Consider the following 24,001-nt stretch of genomic DNA (forward strand, 5'->3'; position numbering starts at 1 on the left):
TGTCAAATTGTGAAAGGACAGCAGGTTTCTTCAATTAAGCTTTATCTTTCATACTAAGTCAAACACTGCAATGAAAAACTGTCCAGTGTTTGTTTTGGTTGATGTAATGTATTCTGGTGCTATCAAAGAGGGACAATAAGTCAAGGTTTTACTTGTAATTTATTCAAAGACATTTCTGTAAGAGAAACATGAAGCCTCAAGTACCCTTATACTGATGGCATTGCATAATCATGGATATCTAACATTCAGGGAAACCCGCTATTAGTACTCTTTTACGTATTACAAAACAAAAGTTGACAAGAGAGATGAAATTCTAGCATGACTGTTTCACCTTGATGACTAGGAAGACATCCTGGGAGGGGTAGGTAATGGAGAATATGGCAGAGCGAGCCAGCGTGGAGATGGCTGCTGTCTGAATGTGAGGACGCAGCATCGCTTTTGTCTGCTCAGAGTTTAGGTCAAAGAAAAAGTTTTCTGATATCTGAAGGACACATGAAACAGACACACGGATAATTATTATTTGACCAAAACACCTGTTAAATGTAATCATAGCACTACGCCATCACAACTATTATTATTTAATTGTAATTTCTGATGACTCTATTACTAAAGCATGGCTTCTTGCTCGTGGAGGCTGGCAAACATGTTAACATCTCAGTGATGAATAAGCCACCAGAGAAATTTATGGAGCCGTGAAGCGGCATTATATATGAGAGATCTACTTATCAAGGCATCTGCTACCCTCTAGTGTTTGTTAGCTAAAAGGGAACAGAAAGAAGCGGCACTAGATAAGGTTGTTCAGATATATACATAGTTCCAGAGTATGATTTAACGGCATTCCCAAAAACATAACAGGCCCACAACATAAAATTTAATAGCCCACTCATCAAATTCGTTTGGCCTCCCAACGATTTTAACGGTTTGCAGAAGTGACCCAACAACTCAGAGCTGAGGAGGCACTGAGTAAAGCATAACAGCTTACCTTTTTCTTTTCCTTGACATCATATAAGGCCAAACTAGCAAATATGGGTTCAATTTCGATCTCAAACCTTCAAGGTGGAGAGAAAAAGGAGTGGATCAGCAGAAAGCAGCAGTTAAATAAAAGAGCTACATGGCGTTTTTTTCTTTTCTGAAAAAGGCCGTCTACCACTTACTTCAAGGACAAGCACTTGACGAGTAGCCTCTGTCCAAAGTGTTCTTTAGGTACTTCAGGCACACAGTGGCGCTCAACGGGCTCCTCCTACACATTCACACAAACGTGTGGGGTTAAAAAAAAAAAGACTGAATTGCACAATAATTTTATCAGTTATGTAAAACTGTTTAAACTATAAATTTAATGGAGACTAGCAGAAAAGGTTTTAAGGATATGGAAAGGTGCTTACTGTACCTCATCGAGGGCGGGGTGCAGAGCAAAGAGTTCACGGTGGCGGTTGGCCTTGCGCTGGTCTTCGTTATGCCGGTCAATCTCCTCATTGGGGGCACGGTCAAGGAGGTGAGGAAGCAGGGCATCGGGGAGGGAATTCTTCAAGTCAAAAATGCTACAGGCCCAGCTACCCCTCGGAGTGTCATCGATAGACATTGACCGTCGCTTCAAGTCATCCTGCAATACAACCAATGCAAAAAAGACAGACTAGCATATACACTGTGGGACTGTTTTAAACCTGTATCTTGATATTGTCAATCTGAAATTAACACACATCATTCAGGTTAATTATTTTCCTAATGAAAAAAAAAGGATACCTGGTCATCCTGGTAACTGCTGCTGTCTGGCATCTCATCAGCTTCAAACACCTGTTTGGGGAGGCCTTTCTGGCGCTCCTTCTGCTTGTCCAGAGTGTTGGGATTAAAGCCAGTACCAAGCTTATGATATCTGAAGGAACAAGCCATTACTTAGAACACTTTAATTCATTTACTAATATTATTTCAGGATTATTATGTGTATTTTAAGAATATTTTCACATGGTGAAGCCTTACTTTCTATTGACGACTGCCCAGTCTTCTGTGTAGGATCTGACGCAGTCTCTAACATGAGGATCAGTGTCCCTGCAGCCAGACAAACATAATCAACCAAACAAACATTATTTTAACAGCAGAGTCAGACTCTAAATGCAGGCTTACTGATATGGATGGCAGACCATTAAATGTGTTGAAATAAATACATCTTTCTGGTATATCACACGCTGAAGCACACTTGTAATGCTTCTGCCATCTCTTCTGAAATACTAAGAGCCAGCAGTACATTAAGTAAAGACATTAAGCCCACATACAGTGGGGCAAAAAAGTATTTAGTCAGCCACCAATTGTGCAAGTTCCCCCACCTAAAATGATGACAGAGGTCAGTAATTTGCACCAGAGGTACACTTCAACTGTGAGAGACAGAATGTGAAAAAAAAATATCCATGGATCCACATGGTAGGATTTGTAAAGAATTTATTCGTAAATCAGGGTGGAAAATAAGTATTTGGTCAATAACAAAAATACAACTCAATACTTTGTAACATAACCTTTGTTGGCAATAACAGAGGTCAAACGTTTACTATAGGTCTTTACCAGGTTTGCACACACAGTAGCTGGTATTTTGGCCCATTCCTCCATGCAGATCTTCTCGAGAGCAGTGATGTTTTGGGGCTGTCGCCGAGCAACATGGACTTTCAACTCCCGCCACAGATTTTCTATGGGGTTGAGGTCTGGAGACTGGCTAGGCCACTCCAGGACTTTCAAATGCTTCTTACGGAGCCACTCCTTTGTTGCCCGGGCGGTGTGTTTTGGATCATTGTCATGTTGGAAGACCCAGCCTCGTTTCATCTTCAAAGTTCTCACTGATGGAAGGAGGTTTTGGCTCAAAATCTCACGATACATGGCCCCATTCATTCTGTCCTTAACACGGATCAGTCGTCCTGTCCCCTTGGCAGAAAAACAGCCCCATAGCATGATGTTTCCACCCCCATGCTTCACAGTAGGTATGGTGTTCTTGGGATGCAACTCAGTATTCTTCTTCCTCCAAACACGACGAATTGAGTTTATACCAAAAAGTTCTACTTTGGTTTCATCTGACCACATGACATTCTCCCAATCCTCTGCTGTATCATCCATGTGCTCTCTGGCAAACTTCAGACGGGCCTGGACATGCACTGGCTTCAGCAGCGGAACACGTCTGGCACTGCGGGATTTGATTCCCTGCCGTTGTAGTGTGTTACTGATGGTGACCTTTGTTACTTTGGTCCCAGCTCTCTGCAGGTCATTCACCAGGTCCCCCCGTGTGGTTCTGGGATCTTTGCTCACCGTTCTCATGATCATTTTGACCCCACGGGATGAGATCTTGCGTGGAGCCCCAGATCGAGGGAGATTATCAGTGGTCTTGTATGTCTTCCATTTTCTGATGATTGCTCCCACAGTTGTTTTTTTCACACCAAGCTGCTTGCCTATTGTAGATTCACTCTTCGCAGTCTGGTGCAGGTCTACAATACTTTTCCTGGTGTCCTTCGAAAGCTCTTTGGTCTTGGCCATGGCGGAGTTTGGAGTCTGACTGTTTGAGGCTGTGGACAGGTGTCTTTTATACAGATGATGAGTTCAAACAGGTGCCATTCATACAGGTAACGAGTGGGGGACAGAAAAGCTTCTTACAGAAGACGTTACAGGTCTGTGAGAGCCAGAGACTTTCCTTGTTTGAGGTGACCAAATACTTATTTTCCACCCTAATTTACGAATAAATTCTTTACAAATCCTACCATGTGAATTCATGGATTTTTTTTTTCACATTCTGTCTCTCACAGTTGAAGTGTACCTCTGGTGCAAATTACTGACCTCTGTCATCATTTTAAGTGGGGGAACTTGCACAATCGGTGGCTGACTAAATACTTTTTTGCCCCACTGTAGCTTGAAGGATTCCAAGGCGCTCATTAACTTAGTAACCAAACAGTTTACATACACATCTAATATACAGGCATTTGACTTCCATTCTTAATTTTTGCACCTCTATTAAACTGTAGGTAAGCTTATCTTACTACATTTAATAAGATATAGTAAGATAACGCAGCCTCATACAAATGTAGCAAATGATTTAAGGACAGTGCCTTGACATATAAATATATTGCCGTTGAGTAAATGATAATTGTTTTTGGAAAATGAAATATGGAACCAAGATCACTATTCCTCATTAAAATCTGCGATTTCACATTAATTTGAAATATGTGCTCTCAACTTTATCTAAATTATTCAATCTCCACTATATATTACAGTCTTTTATTGCTCATTTGTTTGTACATTTAACACAAATTATTTGCATTACAAACAATTACTAGTCTCTCGAGATCAACACATTAAATTCCAGATGCTATTAAATGAAGAAAAGAAAAGAAAAAAAACAACAAAGAACACTCCACATCTTTCTTCCACGGCAGCCTTACCCGTCTTCAGGGACAGCTTGTACCACTGTGCGACACTCCCTGGGTGTGTAGATGACCTCAATGTCATCTGGGGGAAACTCAATCAGATCTCTCAGGGGACCTGACTCAACGATGGGAGGGTGAGTGATAAGGTACTCCTCAAAATCCACCGGCTCCACCGCCTCCGTGAGCGGAACCTGGTGGGCGATGAGCAAGTGTGACAGGGAGAAAATCAGAGGGATGGGAGAAGTTAAGTAGCTGTTAAGGGCATACACGTCAGTACAGCTCGGCTACTTTTTTTTCTTTGTCTACAAATGTCTTAATAAAATCGTCTCTACTTTTAAGCAAATGCTTCACAAATGCAGTTATTGAGAAAAAAGGGAGAGCTGGTGTTATTTGTCACTCTATTATAGAGCACCATGTTCTGCAATAATAGATCTAAAATATGAGGTGATTTATGTCAATTCTGTTAGGGGAACTGTTTTAGATTTCAGATCATTGTTAATTTCATAATAAAAAAAAAATCAGTTGTAAGAATGACCCGTGTGGGATTTGAGAATATCCTCAAAGCTGATACAAGCAGCCAGATTATCACAGGCTAATGACATCATGGGTCTTACTGCGCTGACACAGGGGAGGATACTAGCAGTAATGTGGTAACCACACACCGTGTATGTCAATGAAATTCATTTTGTAACTTGTGGCGATGAAAAGCAACGACCTGTAGAAGCAAAGAATACTGGTGATGGACATACGAAGGAGTTGATAAAAATATACACAACCGGAGCTAACACAGACCTACAGTTAACTGCAAAGCAATGCAAAATAAGCCAATCACTATATATCTGAATAAAACTTATGGCTGCATCCTCTACTTGGGTTTCTTTCTAATGCCCGCATCTCTACACCATTCAGGGCCTCTAAAACAGATATCTTGCCTGAAAGGGCTTCCAACTCCATTTCAGTTTCAAATGTCTGATAATATAATCAACTCTAGAATTACTTTATATGCTAATTATAAGTCACTTTGTCTGCTTCTCTGATTTGCACATGTGTTGCTAACATTGTTGTCTAAGCTAGAAGCTTTTATGCTTATTAATTCTGAGTTTCCACCTTGCCATTCGTCCTAGCAAAAACAAACAACTCGCTGGTCTTTCTGTTAGTGCTGTTCTTATTGTATTCTTCCACCATAATATTTTCTATAGCTAAGCAACCAGTCCTCTGTTTCTATGTTAACATTTTATGTGAAAAGTGGTGTCATATGCTTTTCAGCATTTTAATGTGGATGAAGACTCTTCTGAAACATTCTGAAATGAAAATGTGCTAGTGTGGACGCAGCGTTTGCCTGCTTCTACAAGTGGAACCCAGGGAGAATCTGTTTTAGCAGCTTCATTTTAAGGGTCTGTCTGTGCGTGTCTGTGTTTGTCTGTGTGTGGGTGTGTGCATGCATGTTTGTTCTTCTTCCTCTTGAGGAATTTGAACATGAATATCTTTCACAGTTTTAATTAGAGACCAAATGCAGCCTAATTAAGTAGTGAAGGTGGGACCACGTGTTGGTGTTTCGGCTCATGAGTACTCAGGGTCAATTGACACTACTCCTTTAACAAACATGAGCCATTTTTACACAGATGCTAAGCCAAATAAAGGTAGCATGATACTGCCTACAGCATGTGATTTTAGATACCATGACCTTGTTGTGGAATTGAAGGCACAACAGTTTATACATCAATACTACCATTGTAATATTATCATGCCTTACCTGCTAATCTTTTCTACAATCAACGATTGTCACGCTCAAAGCTCAAAGTCAGAACAATAACGATACAAAACAGAAAGGGATAATAATGATGGAGCTGCACCAACACCTTCAAATGTCTGTGTAAAAAGGCTTAATGTGGTGAACAGGACAATCAATAGTTATCCCTCATGGCACTCTGCTAGACAGTTGTGCAGCTTTTCACATGTACCAAAAACCCAAAGCAAAACACCCCTGACCCCAATTAGAGAAAACATCGATCTCATTTGAAGAAAACCAACTACTACAACTGTTTACATGTAAACACAATGAATGATCAGCGGCCTTTCAGACTACTCACTGTGTTACTTGTTGTTGTTCCGACGTTGAGGTTTTTGAAGAGCTGTGGGGAGCCTCCATACTGTCCAGCTATCTGTTTCCTAACCTCTGCTGCCACAGTCCTGCAAACAGAGTAACAGGTAGAGAGGACAAGAAATAAGTCAGCTTATGCAAAAAGTCTCTCTAGACATCCATTAAGTGGATATTGCAGGCTTATTAGTATTTAGAATCATATTAAGACCATCCCAGTATATTTCTCACAGTATGGACGAATGACGGCCATGAATGACGGATCCCAGTACTGGTGTGATTAAAACAGAACAACAGAACAAACCAGTGATGGAAATGTGTCTGTGTAAAGCTGCATACACACTGCAAGCAATTCACAGCAACGTGACAGCCAGAGATTACAGAAAGCGAATGATATTTGGTAACTTCAAGCAACTATGGGCAAAATAACTGCTAGCAGCATGAAGTGGGCAAGACCTGTGATAAACTTTCAGGCAAGCAACTGAAGAGACTCCTAATGAAAGTGAAAAATACCACTGATTGACATATGACCTGCTACTAAAATCATTAGAAGGTCAGCTGGGCAACCGAACCCTGCAATGTCCACAAGCAACCAGACGGCAATTTCAAAGTGATGTGCCACAAGCGAATAGCTTCAACTATGTATACAGCTTAAGAATAAAAAAAACATCCAAGGACAGTGATGTAACTACAAAGCATGAATATTTTCATATTCTCCAACATATGAAATGGATTATTGTAGATTTAGTGGAATAACCCATAAATTTAACCCACCAATTTAACCCATCTTGGCAAAATAATGCCAAGATGAATGACAGAAGCTACATTTGAACTCGTGTGCAAGCTCTGATTCATCCAAAACTGTGAACAACAGTGGTTGCACTGGGAAAATACAGCGCTACAACCACAGAAGTATTATAAGTAGTAATCTCAAATATGACACTATGTGGTGAATGTATTTATATCCTTTCAGAGGTTTTTGCTGGGACTGTCCCAGAAACAACAACAAAGGTTTATTGTACAGTGAGACCTTTCCAGTAATGTATGGTATGTGACTGTCCCTGGTACAGTCAGTGTTCTACATTAAAAAAAAATGTCCCACGCGGTCGAAGTGCAATAAAGAGGGTTGGATCTATCACAAAATATTATTTCCCCTATACAACATTAGGTAATAAGATTGCATTATCTTTTTCTCAATTTCATAATGCAATTCTAGCACCAGTCGTATTTATGTGGAAAACATACTTCGCTCTGCCTCCAGTATATAAAAATTTACACTAACAACACTGGTACCACTATATCAGCTATGTAACACAAGATTAACTATAGTATCCAGTATGATATTTGTCTCAGTCAATGATATGGAGTACTGACAAAAGTCAAAGTTTGGTGAATTAAAAAAAACCCAAAAAACTGCATGATTGCAAAAATGGCATATTTATTTACTTTAAATTCCTTGAGAAGCTAAAAATGTAGGCTTTTTTATTGAATCATTTGGGTTATCTCATAACATACAAAGATTTTTTTTAAAAGGCATGCTGAAGGATTTTGGCTATGTCCAACTAACTACCTAAATGCAGTTGCTACTTCAAGCAACTCACTGGGATATGTAAAACTAACAAACACAGAGGATCACATTTTTTTGTATTTTAACTCTCCTTCTGTCTCTGCTGAGCTTCACTGTGTTAGCTCAGACAGCATCGTGTATTACACCAATACACAGCAGAAAAAAAATAATTTAAAAAAAAATCCCTGGACCCCAGTGGTCAGCACAAAGCTCTCAGTCTTCAATTGTGGCTGTAGCCACGCACATTCGAAGGTCCTTTAAATCACAGCAACCACCAAAACCACTTAAAGATTTTTGCCTTGAACAGAAAAACAATGCAGCAAGAGGCCCAAAGCGACACAAACAAATTAAAGCCAAGGAAAAAAGCTACAAACTAAAGGGCCAAGGTTATGTTACACTGCTAATGCAGTGTTATGATGTTTTTTTGTAATATTTTTCCTCATAAGCAACAAACTCTCTAATGTGTCTGTTTCTCTCCACTCTCATTTTAAAAGTTGTATCATAACGACTAGCTTGAAGGTGACTTTAGACTCTGGCCCATAATTACAGCAATTGTGAGTACAGATCACTTGTGATTGAGTCTGTGAGATCATTACAAAAGTCACATCCCTTTCCGATTTTCTAAATCGGCTAAGATCATCTCCACTCCTGTAATGCATGAGCATCAGACAAGACTACAAACAAAATGTCACAGTTATCATTTTAAGCAGGAAAACAAAACAAAAGCAGCATGATCCAACTTTCCAGCTTAAGATGAACAAGATTATGTTCTGTGGGAGAGATCAGGAGGTCTCTGCAGAGCCGTGCTGTCACAGCTGGGGAAAAAGCACAAGGCTGCACTGACAAACACATTCCACACTGCTCCCCGAGCCCTCCTGCCAGACCTTTACTTAGCACTGGTCACTGCACAGAGGAATAACTTGATTAAGCAAACAGGATATCTGACAAAGATGGTAAAAACAACAACTTCTCTTCCCAGGCGCAAAATAGAAAGTGGAAGCAAAAGAAGAATCATAGCTTAACAATCCTGAGGCAGGACTGTGCCTTCTGAGTAGGAGGAAATTTGACTTAAAATATGTGATAGCGGGCACCGGTTTAGGTCGCTGGGATGAGCAGGCAACCGTATGCCCGTGGCTGAGAGTGGCAAGCCTCGATTCGAATCCGACCCACAGCTCTTTGCCGCCTGTCTTCCCCTCTCTCTCTACCTCTGCTTTCCTGTCACTCTTCACTGTACCCTTTCAAAAGGCCAAAAAATATGTGATAATAGCTTTCATTAAAAAGAAAGAGTGTAGCTAAACAAGTTCAGCAGAGAACTCTTGTCCTTTGTTACGTGAATAATTTTAGCATGTTAAAAAGCATTCCAACAGGCTGTGAGAAGATTAACAGGGAACCATTTCAACTTTTATTGAGGCCTGTTATGCCCATAATACAGATATAATATCACAACTGCAATATAAAGCAGCCAAATTCAATAACAAATCTACTTTGTCTACTTAAACTGAGCCAGAAAAATGTCATTAAATGCCACAGGTTTCTTAATGAGGGCCGCGACTTATATTACTCTGCATGCTCATGTGCATGCCATCCAAAAGGCATCTCAGAATCATCCTGTCAGTAATTTAATAATAATGTGAAGTCCCAATAATACGATGGAAAGTTAATATATGGTAGATTCATATTCTTTCAGTCGGGACGTAAACAACTTCTACGGGAAAATGTCAAGATGATAGTGAACTTACTACAGTTCAATAATGAAAACACATTTGCTTCAAATAGATTATCGATTTTAAAATAGACAACACTCAGGAGCATGTCTGTGGTCTTATGTAATCATCTTTATCTTCACTGTGGATCACAGTGAAACGCTCTCCAGAGAGATGTAAATTCTTATCTCATCTAACAGCACCACATAGAGAACAGGTCAACCAGCAGGCACGCATGCATATACTTGCTCAACAATTTTTAAAACGCCTTCATTGTTCGGACATTAATTGATCAGCAATAACAGTGATTAAATACGTCTATGTTGATCTGTACTGTACAGCTATCTGAACACTGACTGGGAAGATGGCATTTGACAGCTTGCACAAAGCCCTTTGTTAAAGAGATTACTTTGATCTGTCTGAGGGGCGGGGAAGAGATTATAATATCAGTATTTGATATCAGCGGAGGGAGGCTTTTGTTCCAAGTAATAAATGTGCAATCTCGTTTCAGTTAGGTAAATCTTTAAACATAACAAAGTTCAGGCACATCTCTCCCAGTGCCAGTAGTACCTAGCTGCCCATCGTTAGCTACTGTAAGCGAGATAGCTACTTGTCCAAAATTAACGGTTATCAATTTACAGTAGCTACGTTCATTTCGGTAATTATAATTATTGAAAGTCTGTTTCCTCTCCACCCCGGAGACATACATAAATATGATATCACCCCTTTGTTAGTATTCACTGGTAAAGGACAGTAGCAGCTAGCAGTGTCGCTGTCTGTCTGGGTGGGTCTGAGCATCTTTGCAGTCACAGCTAACAAGCGGCTAGCTCAGAGCAGCAAGGCTGCGCTGGCGGCTGGGCCTCCTTCATAGGGTTCCCTCAGCATTGGTCTGAGGGCGACCTACATGGAAGTCCTCGGTGGGCATTTTGCGAGCACGTTGCGGTATGTTAAGTCTTTACCTGCTAATTTTTTGGGCGAAGGCGCGGCGTTCAGCCATGGCAGTGGCCGCTGATGTGCTTAAGCAAATTCCCAGGCAGGCAGGCAGCAGGCAGACTCCGTTTTCCACTCAATACGACCACAGGGAAAAACGGGAAAACAGGAGAATGGATCATTACCGTAATGAACGTAACGCTGTGCCACAGAACACACCCAATGAAAAGTACTTGCGCATTCTCATTTCAAAAAGAACTCGGGTGGGTTAAGGACGAAGGATTACGGATAAAATACTATTAATGAATAGCGAACATGAACATCTTTCAAAACTAAAGACACTTGAGAATTATCGGGAAAAGCAGTTATCACGAAATTATAGTAAAACCAGGTGCAGGACCTATAAGAAGCTGAAATATGTAAATTTTGCATGATTATACATGTCAAATATTTTTACTTGCATTTTTTGTCTTCACGGGTAAAGCAGCAGTATTTGTTAATGGATAATAATAATTTATAAATTAAGTTGTAAGTTAAAATATTTGTTTCTCAATATATATTGGAGTAGAAATAAGTAGAAGTAAAATATTGATGTATAGTGCTTCACATTTGTACTAAACTTCAACATTTGATACTTGAGTAAAAGTTACTTTGTATGCCGATTTGTATGCATGAGTTAAACAAAGGAGTATTTTTTAAAAAGGACTGGAAGTTTGCTGGAAGTTTGTGCGACATAACTGAGAATAAAATATATATATGAAAAAAGAACTACTTCATTGTCGTCCTTAACAACCTTAAACAATAATCATAATACCGTAGAAATGAAAACAAATAGCATAAAGACTTTGTCAATTGTAGATAATGCAAATGAAACACATTCAAAAGAAAAGAGACTACATTTTATCATCTTCTTCTTTTATACGGATTACTTTAGAAGCCACTGAGTAATGTTGTCTTCAGGTTTTGTGAAATAATAGAATAAAGTTTTTGTTTTTTAAAAATGACAATTTCAATAAAGTTTTTATTTCCTGAAAATCGGTTTACAGTAAATGTTTAAATAGACTGCAGTACGCTGTAGTAAAATCAAACACGCAAATTTAGAGAACCATTTGTCAACATTATTAAAATAATTAAGTCGCAACCGTCTTAACACTGTTAAGACTTAACAAGTGTCAACAGTAATAGGAGTTAAACTAAATAGTAGAATTTCTGTAAGAGAAAGAGAAAAATGAATATTATCAGGATAACTGTATAACATTGATAGGTTAAGTCTCTACTGTATATTACTGTAACGGTACACTAGATCCATAAAAAATAAAGGACTGAATGAATAAATAAATACGATGAAAATGAACATCAGCCGTTGTTGCGATGTGATTAAAATATTTTTTTATACCACGCCCTGCCCATTTGTACGACAGAGAGCGCTTGTTCTTATTAAAAGAACTACCCAAACAAAGCAGAGTGGAGTTAAAGGCAGTTAATAATGGGAAACCGCTTTTAACGCCGCCCTGTCGGGTTGTCTGGATTTATTTTTCAGGCTAACCCTCGCGGTTCCCAGCGGAAGCACCGCGAGATCACCTGACTTCACTGTTTCTACTTCCTCAAAATGTAAATATTGGCGTTCGTGTTTGGAGTGTGAGTTCATATCGCAACTACTGGACGACAAACTGTGTTTTAAATGATCTTTTTGACATGTTTCAACACGGAGCTGCAACGCGTCTGTGAGGGAAACACGAACGGATGGAGGAAACTAAAATGAAGCGATGTTCTCACTGCAAGCTTTAATGTCATGTCATGTCATTTTTGTACCTCGAAGTCATAGTTAGTTAACACTGTGTGTCCGTCACGTAAAATGGTTGTAGGCTGAATGGGAATGGGTTTCCTCCCTCACTGTTTCAAATGGAGAATAAAGGGAGCGACGAGGTGGAAAAATTGAAGACAAAGTTCTTGTCCGTGTGGCACAATGTGAAGTACAGTAAGTAATTGGCTGCAGGCTTACACACACACACACACACACACACCAATGTTTAGCCCTGAGTGCCTGCTTTGTTTTCAATGCACGCGTCACTGATGTGTTGCTTTGACTTGTCCATGTTCTGTACAACAGAACACGCACTCACACAGTCTTATGCTGCTTAGTCACTCCTTAAAATAGTTCTTCATCAAACTTTTCCACATTGTATTGTATGTTTTCCCTCTACTGGCCTACTTTTGTCCAATGGCGAACGCTCTCCGTCTTATTAACAAGAAGTCAGGAGTCACGGAACTGACCCAGTACACTTACTGATTAGTTTCCTAGGATAGGTGTGTCAGTTAAATCTCGCCATCGATGAAGCTGTGACATATTGTCTGTTTACTCTGTCTTAGGTTGGGCTCTCAAACCAAAGACGTCATTCAGTAGAAATTCTCCCGTGCTGCTTCTGGGAAAATGTTACCATTTTAAGGCTGAAGGTATGCATGAACACATGCAGGTACATTAATAAATGGACACTTTTATGCTGATTGAATTCCCTGTAATAAAAAGTCACATACAATACTGGTTCCCCAAAAGATGGGAAACTGTGTGAGAAACAAAAACAAAAAACAGAATCACACATCATTATACCCCACACAATTATAGGCTCACTTTTAATTATTTTATGTACACTTGACCCAGCACCCAACTTTATTGAAAAAAATTGTATACAGTATATATGTACGTACAGTATGTAACAAATAACTTAAGCACCATTATTAACTTGTGTAATTTTTACGAATCAACATCTAAGTAGATATTGTTTAGATCATTCTCATATCTGTGGTTAGTGAAATAGCAGGATTGTGTCTTTGATCCATCCATTGAATTTGTAGATAAATTGCGCTAAGCAGTTACGCCAATTAGTATGAGCCACAAGTAAGAAATGGCAATAAGAAAGTTAAAATGATCATTTTATTATAATTGACACAATTAAAAAGTAACTGCAAATCCCTTTTTATCTTTTTTTAGCCACAGATGAAGAGAGTCCTACTGAAGCCTCTGTTGAGGACCTTGTTATGGGGGATGTGGATGCTTTCCGGAGGGATTTTGCATCCCGTGTCTGGCTCACCTACAGGGAAGAGTTTTCCCCTCTGCCAGGCAGCACGCTGACCTCTGACTGTGGCTGGGGCTGCATGCTGAGGGCTGGTCAGATGATGCTGGCTCAAGGACTTATGTTGCACTTCTTGGGAAGAGGTGAGGAAAATGATGGTACTGCAGCTGTGCTACAGTATAACCCCTTACAACAAGATCTATGAAAAATAAAAATCATATATCATTCTAAGTTTAAATATTCAAATTAGTTCATTGTCCAAATGTCTTTGGTCCCAAGCGGCACAGTGTTGCAGTGGTTAGCGCACCTGCCTTTGAATCCATTGGCTATGTGGGGCTTTTCTGTGTGGAGCATGTTCTCCCTGTCCATGTGTGGGTTCCTCCCACAGTACAAAGACAGGCATGTTAGGATAATTGGTGATTCTAAATTGACTGTAGGTGTGAATGTGTTATCCATGAGATAGGCTTGTGACCTTGTGCACCATGTACCTGATGTCTCACCCGATGACAGCCCTGGCAGTTTAGGTGTACTAGTCTGGTGTTTTCACCTGTTTGTGTTTCAGACAAACTCTATTCTCCTAAGATCTCTGCAGTGTAAACTGCTGAGTGTTTCTCTTTGTTTTCCAAAGACATCAACTGTGAGATAACATCTTTTGTCACTTTAATTAAGCTTAAATTTATTTTTTGTTTAATGCTTATTTTTGAAAAACTCGTTTGAAGTTTGAAGAGTTTCCTTAATTCGTAAGTTTTTAGTTGGTCCAAGGCATCCAAATGAGCGAACTCTTAATATCTTTGTAAGATCCATTGTCTCTCAACAGCTCTAGTCTACATAATGAATGACTGCCGGTTTAAAGCAGTCATTTAGAAAACAATATTTAAAACTTGTTCTTCTGTCAAATCTAAAATATGTCACTAATGAAATATTTCTCTATAAAATGACTAATGGCCACTTTAGGATATTTATTGATCAATTTTCGCTTTGATTCACTTTGAATCAAGGTCATTTAGTTAATGCCTTAGACTCTATTCTGGTCCATTTTATGGACTGGGCCACTCCCATTCTCCCCGCCTTCAGCTCCCTCCCTGTTTGTAAGGCTGAGGCACAGTTAAAATGAAATACTGGGACACTCAAACTTGTAATTGAACAGAATGACACCTATTCCTTTACAGAAGCACACATGGTTCAGAGTCTTTAGGGCAAAAACCTTTAATTTCAAGGTCTGAATGACTTTTTGTTCTTAATGTTCTAAATGGAAGTTTGATATGTTGAATGATCAGGTTCAAAGATCCTCATAAAGAGTTGGTCAAAGGAGTTGACTCTATTATTTTCTACTTCTCATATCAGGCTTTAAAAACCTACAGCCTGTCCTTGCACTGCAAGTACTGTGTCATGTATGAATTCTCTAACTATTTTCTGTCCTGCTAGAATGGTGCAGATTACTTATGTAACACCTTTGAAGTAACATTTTGTAGTTTATTTTACCCTGCTTTTGAGAGATTGCAGAGAAACCCCAGTAGGGGTTGGAAAAGTAAGCAATCTCTTGAATTTAGTAGCTTTTAGAGCTTCTCTTATCAGCAACTGGCACCATTAGACGTTCGCTGTAGCTGCTTGCGAAAAAATTGTCTCCGTTAAACTCTTTGTGTGGTTTGGGTCATTGCCATGTAGCATCGTCTAACGATTCCTGATGATAGTCTCCTGGAAAATCCTTGATACAGTTTTGCTGTCATTGTTCTCTCAATGGCTGCAAGGCGTCAAGGTTCTGAGGCAGCAATAAAGCCCCAAGCCACAAAGGTCCCTCCACTTTGCTGAGATTTTGGTAAATGCTGAAAAATTTCTATCAGTCTACAGAACTTGGAATTTAAATATTCTGAGATTTTTTTTCCAAACAAACTTAAGTAGCATTTGTGTTCACAGAGGAAATGTTAATTGTTGCTCACATGTTATATTTGTCCAAAGACTGGACTTGGTCAGAAGCAGTGACACTCCAGCCTTTAGACACAGAGACGTGGACTACAACTGCAGCCAAACGTCTGGTGGCCTCTCTGGAGGCTTCCCTGCAAGGTGCTCCTGGACCCTCTGTACGTAACTCATCACCACAGGCCCAAGCACTTTCCCTTGGATCTGCAGAGGAGGCAGATGCACATTTAAAGGAAATGTATCACCGCACTCTGGTGTCTTGGTTTGGAGATAGCCCTTCGACTCCACTGGGCCTCCACAGACTCGTCCGCTTAGGCCTGACAATGGGAAAACAGGCCGGGGACTGGTACGGACCAGCTGTGGTGGCACACATCCTCAAGTAGGTTTAACGTTTTGGCCTGAACTTACAATTGTTTCCATTTGATTTGATTGATTTAATCATGACTATGTGATGGTTTAGTTTTGTTTAGGACAAAAATAACAGGGTTTTGTTACTGATTGAAGTTTATATTAGTTGCCATGTTAGCCTTTTTTTTTTTTTTTATATATATATCTACGATTTAAAACATGTAACAGGAAAGAAAATGTACAAATGCATCTTTGTCTTGACATAAAAAATTTTTTTCATAAAATAAAAGTAATTCAACAAAATAAACATTTTCTTGAGGTCAGTAAATCATTTTAGCCCGAGGAGGGAGACTACACCAAAACATTTGTACTGCTGAAAAATAAAAAAACAAAAATAATAACCTGCTTAATGTATGTTTAATTGTGCATATGTAAATTGCCTGTATTAAAATCATTATACCCATTATACCCATTATAAAGCCTCCGCATAGCTGTTCCACAAAATTCATTTGTGCCAATGAATCATCATCTAATGCAACCATGTTTACATTAAATGATGGAGACTTAATTTTTTATTAATCATCATGAAATAATTATAATGTATACAATCTAGTGACCATATGTGTCTATCAACAACTGTGTAATTATCTGGAAATATCTTCTTATATTTTAACTTGTTTAAAACACCCATCTCTTGCTATTTAACTTTGCAATGTGATGATGAACAAAGCCTCGATGTCGGGTTAGCATAACCTCCAGATACAAACTTCCATTTCTCATCCATTTCCTCTCTGCTTCTTCTTCTTCTTGTCTTCCTTCTCTTTCTCTTAGGAAAGCTGTCGAGGAAGCGATGGACCCTGGTTTGGCGTGTATAACTGCCTATGTCTCCCAAGACTGCACAGGTATGAAAGATGAGCCTGCTGTTGATAAAACAGGAGACTGGGCACAGCGCCCAGGCGGACCTTGCGTTTTCCGCCATCTTTTTGCTGCCGTGAGATCGGAGCTGCGTAAAGCAGTGACAGTAGTCTCGCTGTGTCTATTACCCAACAAACACATCCATTCCAAAACTATAACCTCCTACTCCGGGCTCTTCTTAACCTCAATAACTTGAGAGCTGATTCTAAAGTCAAAGACAGACAGTTATTGGTGATGTATTTATCTAAATGCAAACTTTGACTGTTTCCTGCTTTTCATACTATGAGAATTTGTGTATCCTCTCTTGTTTCATATGGACAGAAAGTGAAATCCAGGAACATTACCTTGAGCATTTTTAACTTTGCCATTTTAAAAAATATTTTCTTGAGAATGAGATATTAAACAATCAGTTTATTCCACAGATAAAACAGCTCTTTAAATTCACAGTCTCGTTAATACAGTAGATTTTTTTTCTGGTTCATCGTTTGAGTAATTAAAAAAAATAATTATTGCTACTATTTTTAGTTATTATTAAGTAAAAAAGGGATTTAAAAAATTACCATAGCACACACTAGCATGCACCAGACTTAATAAGTGCCACATGCTAACTAGCACAATTAGCAGATTAGCATTATATATATATATATATATATATATATATATATATACACACACACACACACACAAGTGAAAGTCATGTGATAAAGAAAGCACAACCATTTTTACTTCTAAGATTGTATGTGTCATGACATAAAAATTACCTGATCCTTTGAAGATCTTAAAATTCCTTAAGCATAGTCTCAAATGAACACTTGACAAATGAAACCATACCGTGAGACCATAGTATAGAAGTCATCTGTGAAAAAGTGGAGTTATGCATGATGGTCAGACACCTTCTGTTTGGTCTCGTCTGTCAAATGGACAGAAGTCTTGTAGTTTGTTCAGGTGCGACTCTGCAAACCGGAGCCATGCTGCCTCTTTTTAGAAAAAAAAAAAGAGGCTTTCTACCTGACAACCCTTCCAAACCAGTCATACTTGTTCAGTCTTTAACTATACTGTCATGAATTTTAACATTTAACATGCTGCACTGAGGCCTGTAGAGTAGATTTTAAAAAGGCTAAAGAGGTGCTCAGTGTTCTTAACCACAAAATCTGACCAGCCCCTGATAGATAGTAGTTTAGCTACAGTGATGATGTGATCTTTGAGTATCTCTCCCATCATGTAGTTCCCCTGGTTACATGAATGTAAATAAAGTATCTACAACACGTGGACGCTACTTTGAAAGTAATGAGCTCTACTGTGGCAGCAGCAGGGGGCGATATCATAACAAGAGAAGATGGTACACGGTTTACCCTTTAAAAGAAAAAGTTTTGTTTAGTTGTATAGTCAAAGTCATAATCAAATAACAAAATGATCTTTCTAAGGCAGAGACTTTACCATAAGAGAAAAAGCAAAAGCCACCCTCCTTTTTAAATTCAGTATAGTGGCATAACTGTATAAGGTCACCATTCTGTGGCAAAACTGTTTTTGTTTTGGGGTTTGTTTGTTGTTGTTTTAATTTAAAAAAACAAACTTTTTTTTTTTTTAATTAAAAAAAGAAAACAGGAATGTGACAAAAAACAATGTTTACCAACTACTTACTGCTGACTGTTCATCCAAATGGATTTTGGTGAAAAACACAGCAGACTGAATGACCTCGATCTGACCTTATGTGTTATTGATCCTTTGTAGTATATAGCGCTGATGTCGTCGATTGCCACAGGGCACCGAGAGCAGAGCGGACCTCTGATGAGACACCAGACGCCCCTACTCTGCCACAGAACGACCATCCAGTGCATGCTTCCACCTTACCGGAGAGCCGAGCTGTAATCATCCTCGTCCCTGTTAGGCTCGGAGGGGAGAAGACAAACCCAGAGTATTTTGACTTTGCAAAGGTGAAAAATGCATCTAGATTTGAGTGGTTAAAAAACAAAAACCCTACAAAACAAATATTAGATTCATATTAATAAGAACGAAGATGTTTGGAGATTAAAGAAAGTCAAAATAACTGGATTTTGCCACTGGGATGGTGGGAAACTTAACCGCGCATCTCCGTTCTGTCCTTCTGTGTCCATTTAGAGCATTTTGAGTCTGGAGTACTGCATAGGCATCATCGGAGGGAAGCCCAAACAGGCCTGCTACTTCGTGGGATTTCAAGGTTAGTAATGGAAACGAGGGAAAGAAGACGCACAGAGAGGTTGGTGCGAATAGCAAATTACTTTGCATAATATACCCTTCTTATGTGAAGAGACAAAGTGAGTTAATGTATTCCTGTTTGCGCGAGGAAAACGGAGAGGAGTGGAGATGGAAGCAAGTGAAGCAGGGCTTACTTTATTCTCTCTGACCCATCAAAGCCTTGCCCATTTATCACAAGTAAACCTCCCAAGTTGTGAGCCGTAATTGATTTCCATAGGAGGCATGCATTAAATTTCATCTGAGCCCCAAAGTGAGCCACTCTTCATCACCTTCAGGAGCCAGGAGGAACCTTCAGTTGTACATCTTGGCAGTCAATATTTACGCATTTACATTTTACCAATTTGAAATACAGTGGTGGATGATGTCTAAATGACAAGCAATACATTCTCCCTGCCAAGGCACACCTCGGCGCGGCATTTATCATATGCAAATGGTCGAATATAATTGTGTGTTTGTAAAAGTAATTCCCCCACACAAAAATTAAATGACAACCTCTTTTTGTGGGTGTAAAGGATGGGCTTGTACAAACGCATCTGATTATGTAGAATTTAATCCACCCCGGTGGATATTAAAAAGCAACAACCTTCTGGGAGGCATATTTGACGCACCACAAGCCTAACAGTAGGCTAAGCGTGGTGACTTTGAGCTGCTCTGCATAGAAATTGGGGGAGAAACGCATTTTTGTAATAATCGGATGTTTTTGAATAACTTGTCTTTTGTTTTGTCCTTGCAGATGACAGCTTGATTTACATGGACCCTCATTACTGTCAGTCTTTTGTGGATGTCAGCACCAGCGATTTCCCTCTTCAGGTAATGTGAAATTACACAGACGAGCTGACTTGGGGGGGGCCCGGTAATGTGAATTTAATAGTTGCTGTTAGTACTTAAGGGTATGAATCTTAAAGCAGCACTCGGTCCAATTACAGAGTCCCCATCTGCTGATTTATTTGCTGCTCGGATAACTGAAGCTGCCACTTAAGAGAAATACGGCAAATACGGGCTCGGCCGCCGTGAGCCTTAATATTTCAGGGCCCGTAAGTACAAATCGGCACACAGCACTGTGCCGAAACTTTGTTTTATGCTTTTTGCACGCCGTGGTATACAGTGTGACAAGGTGTTAAATTTCAGATGCTGTGACAGCAGATAAATAGGATTGCATTCATCATGTGACGCAGAATACATCTTATTTGGTGTCGATGCTGTCATGGTGTGTATGTATGCCCCGCAGTCACCTGGCCCTTCAGCTTGATGAATATTTTCATGTATTTTGTCTCTCTTTGTCTAGTCGTATCATTGCCCCTCGCCAAAGAAGATGCCTTTCAGCAAGATGGACCCGAGCTGTACCGTTGGTTTCTACTCCAGAAGTGTTCAAGACTACGAGAGGATCAGTCAGGAGCTGTCTAAGGTGAGACCACAGCAAAGGATACCTTGATAGTTACTGTGACTCTACACAATTCCTCACAATTTCTTTCCTTATTTTACATGCTATTATTGTTGTTGTAATACTGCTGTATATTCATTGTTTCCTGTCCTGGCAAATATATCCGTCAGGTAACCTGAGTTGGACAGCAGGTGGCACCATTTAGCCATAAATCTGTCTCAATTCTTACTTCTCACACCAGTCGTTTTGTTGTTGTAAACCAAAATCCGTCCTCAAATTTAGAAAAAAAAAACCTTTCTGTTTAAGTGAAATGAATGTGATTTGCATCTTCGAAAAGAAGATCCTAAGCCTTGTTATCTTAAGCCTTTAAAAGCAAAGCCATGAAACACTGCTTTATTGTTCCAGCTGCTGCAGCCATCAGCGAAGGAGAAATACCCCGCATTCACTTTCGTGCAAGGTCATGGCAGAGATTACAACCTGTCGGCAGGCCTGACACCTGAAAAGAGAGAGTGGCCCTTCATCCGTGACCCGCGGAGGACGGTCACCACCGTCGGAGACTTTGTGCTGCTTTGACAGCCCTTTTTTAAAGTCCTCTTCTGATTAATCTAATTTGTTAAAGTCCAGAGCCTCATGTAAGTGATATAAAGGTTTATGGAACTACACGAATACAGTTTATGCATCCCGGACACTTTACTGATGAATTTGTAATTAACTGGTGAGACTTATGTTTGTAGGTAATGTGAACATGTTGAATAATATGCCAGGAAGCCTTGGAACATCTTTTTGTGCTCTACTGAATTCAGTGACCCAACATTTTTTTTTGGTGGTGTTTTGAAATGGTATTTTAGCAAAGGGGAGCATTTGGGAGAGCACTGTTCATTTTACACCATTATCATATTTTTGATAGAGATTTTGTGAACTCATCAGATTTCAGAGGACTTGAGATTTTGCACCTTAAATCAGAAGCTTATAATGATCGCCAGGTCAAGTTCACACCTCAGTTTTGTGAATTTAGGACTGAGAATGCCATGTCGAAGTAGTAATTATAAACTAAGATCAGTGTTAGATTATTTTTTAAAAGCATAGGGTTGCAACTAGAGAACTCTTAAGTGTAGGTAGCAGTAGCCTAACAGGTATGGTAAATGTCTTCATTAGTATAAGCTAGGCAGTCTATGAAGATGGGCAGAGCAAGTAATTTTTTCAAACATCTCTGCCAAAAAACAAGAATGAAGAGCATCTCAGCAGCAGACTGCAGAAGCATATGCTTTGAAGGAGTGTTTTAAAAACACTGTTAATATCTTTTTTATAATTAACTTCTTTGTCTTTGCAACATGGTGTGGTGTATTTGCTTGCCTATGTGCATTTTTGCCTGCTTGCATCACAGTGAAAGGGACTAGGATTTGCTAAGGGGTTAACTGTGCCATGTTCTGTAAAGCACAAAGCACTATCTGTTATAAATGTAATGTTAACAATAAGATTCTCTGTAGGATATCACCTCTTTATAGCTAACACGTTTATAACAGCAAATGAATCAAAGAGTTAAAAAAGACTCTTTTAAATCTGATTCAGGGAATTGTAATCTAGAGGCTGCTAAAAGTTTTTTGGGATTGACAATAGAGATTCAAGTCAACACTATAAGCACTGTTATACTACTTTACTCCATTATTTCCACATTTTTGAGAGATATTTTTCATACAAAGAGGGTTTTGTAACATTTCATGCCATGCACCTTGCCATATTTCAGTTTTCTTCATTCTGTTCTCCAGCACTGAGTGAGTAAGAACCAGGTGTGACACAGTTTCATAGTAACTATACATGATGAAGGAAGTATTCCGTCTGTTAAACACATGCTTTGTCTGCTTGGATAAATTGACTTATAAAATTACAATGTTTAACCACTGCCAAGCAAAAAAAAGTTAAATAAACTTGAAATCTTTTTTTCTTTCTTTTGTTTAGTTTGTTTTTTGTTCACTTTAAGAATCCTGAGCCATCCTAGGACAAAAAGAGAAAAAAAAAAAATCAGTGCTACATGCAAACCTCAGTGGTGTGTTGAAATGTATTCAGTTCCTTTCTCTCCCAGTCAAATGTAGTAGATTAAAACTAATCGTACGTGCTAACCATCTCTACAGCCCATTAACCAGGAACCGGAAAAAATGTGACCCAGTGACACTGGCAGCAATTGTGTTCCTCTGCGGAGGAAAAGAAAATATCCTTGTGTGCAAAGCTCTGTTACCATGGATAATCTGTCTGTTGCCCCTTTAGTTTGAGCTATGCCGGACTGTTTTCCTGTACAATACAAATTCTTGTATCATGATGAGGCATGCTTTTTAAGGAGGAAACTGTCCCTTCTGTGTTGGAGACAGGGCAAGGGTTAGGATGGAGGGACAGAAAGAAGAATCCATCTGTTCTCTGCCATGCTGAAGCAATGGCAAAGTGCATAAAGGCATCATTTAGATCCACTGTCTGATCTGTGTGGCAAGTTTCTTTTTTTTTTTTTTAGTGGCTGGGCAACTGACTGTTTGGACAGAGCAGGAACATCAAATATGCAAGAGCAAAAAGATCTTTGTACGGTGAAGAGGAAGGGTTGAATGGGCAGGAGGGATGATGGGACATTTGGGATTTTTTTTTTTTCACAGACATGAAAGAGCATTTGTGTCGCAGAGCACAGCGGTCTGAGGGCTGACTGTGTTCTCCAAGTATTTACAGGGGACGTATGAATATTTGATTAATATTCCCCTGAGGCTCAGGGGAAATGCAATAAGCAAGCGGTGGCTTTACAAAGCAAGCTGATCACATACATTGTGCCTTACTGTTTAACACAGCTGTCTAAAGTGTCACTCATATTGCAGATTCCTGAAAATCTAATCTGCAGCCGAGCAAATTCCTCACAAACAGGGGAGTCTATGAGTTATTCCTCTGTTACGCAGATGGATGGATGTGTGTGTCAGGGGGATTGGGGGGTCAACACAAAGACATGGCGACTCCCCATGAAGATTTTATTTTGGTGTGATCGGCAGGAGGAAATGACCTGTGGTGTGAAACTCTTAAGAGGGATTGGTATCATATCTTAAGATCGTGCTTGACTTTAGAGTAAACCCCTGATTAGGTCTCGTCCTACAGTGACCCAAGGGACGAGGAAACCTTTCAGATTTGGCACTCACTCCAACATTAGGATGTGAGAACAGAAAGCTGGATCATGATTGCAAGATGAGCTGTTAAAACAATTTTCATTAAATTCTTGAACCATTTCCTCAAAAGAAAATTAAAGCGAGACTAAATAAACTAGAAGATTGTCTCATGTTCATTGGATGTGATATAGTTTGGCAAAACCGTAAAAGTTAGTAAAATGCTCAACCTGTCCAATTACAAGACGGCCATGTGATCACAGTACTGGGTGGGTGTCGTAAGCAATCTTAAGTCTCTCGCTCGCCATTCTTTTTTTTCC

At 39.4% G+C, this 24,001-nt stretch overlaps 2 protein-coding genes across 22 annotated transcripts in view; one reads left to right on the forward strand and one right to left on the reverse strand.

Moving 5' to 3' along the window:
* dock7 (dedicator of cytokinesis 7) overlaps window positions 1–10,863 on the reverse strand; it is a 48,160-nt gene extending 37,297 nt beyond the window's left edge. For all 20 annotated transcript variants that reach the window (XM_085252007.1, XM_085252005.1, XM_085252004.1 and 17 more), the window contains exons 1-9: window positions 10,719–10,863; window positions 6,482–6,581; window positions 4,407–4,582; window positions 1,975–2,043; window positions 1,741–1,870; window positions 1,388–1,600; window positions 1,155–1,240; window positions 983–1,049; window positions 332–481 (exon numbers count right to left, since the gene is read on the reverse strand). In XM_085252007.1, coding sequence (XP_085108133.1) covers window positions 332–481; window positions 983–1,049; window positions 1,155–1,240; window positions 1,388–1,600; window positions 1,741–1,870; window positions 1,975–2,043; window positions 4,407–4,582; window positions 6,482–6,581; window positions 10,719–10,756 — 1,029 coding nt within the window. In that variant the 5' untranslated portion in view covers window positions 10,757–10,863. The remainder of the gene's footprint in view (window positions 1–331; window positions 482–982; window positions 1,050–1,154; window positions 1,241–1,387; window positions 1,601–1,740; window positions 1,871–1,974; window positions 2,044–4,406; window positions 4,583–6,481; window positions 6,582–10,718) is intronic.
* Window positions 10,864–12,258: 1,395 nt separating this feature from the next.
* On the forward strand, window positions 12,259–22,502 carry atg4c (autophagy related 4C, cysteine peptidase). Of its 2 annotated transcripts, XR_014889205.1 has the most exons (11): window positions 12,259–12,667; window positions 13,060–13,143; window positions 13,679–13,903; window positions 15,717–16,056; window positions 16,857–16,927; window positions 18,672–18,874; window positions 19,059–19,137; window positions 19,909–19,985; window positions 20,102–20,209; window positions 20,461–20,580; window positions 20,962–20,979. XR_014889205.1 is itself a non-coding variant. In XM_085252012.1 (10 exons), the coding sequence occupies exons 1-10, from the start codon at window positions 12,592–12,594 to the stop codon at window positions 21,127–21,129; spliced, it is 1,443 nt and encodes a 480-aa protein (XP_085108138.1). In that variant the 5' UTR covers window positions 12,265–12,591; the 3' UTR covers window positions 21,130–22,502. The 2 variants fall into 2 exon arrangements, 1 of the variants encoding a protein (XP_085108138.1); XM_085252012.1 differs by lacking the exon at window positions 20,102–20,209 and having other exon boundaries at window positions 12,265–12,667; window positions 20,962–22,502.
* Window positions 22,503–24,001: the final 1,499 nt, after the last annotated feature.

The sequence above is a fragment of the Mchenga conophoros genome, linkage group LG17, assembly GCF_057382185.1.
Source record: "Mchenga conophoros isolate Kocher_MC1m ecotype Shallow Benthic linkage group LG17, M_conophoros_male_GT1.1, whole genome shotgun sequence".
Taxonomy (NCBI): Eukaryota; Metazoa; Chordata; class Actinopteri; order Cichliformes; family Cichlidae; genus Mchenga; species Mchenga conophoros.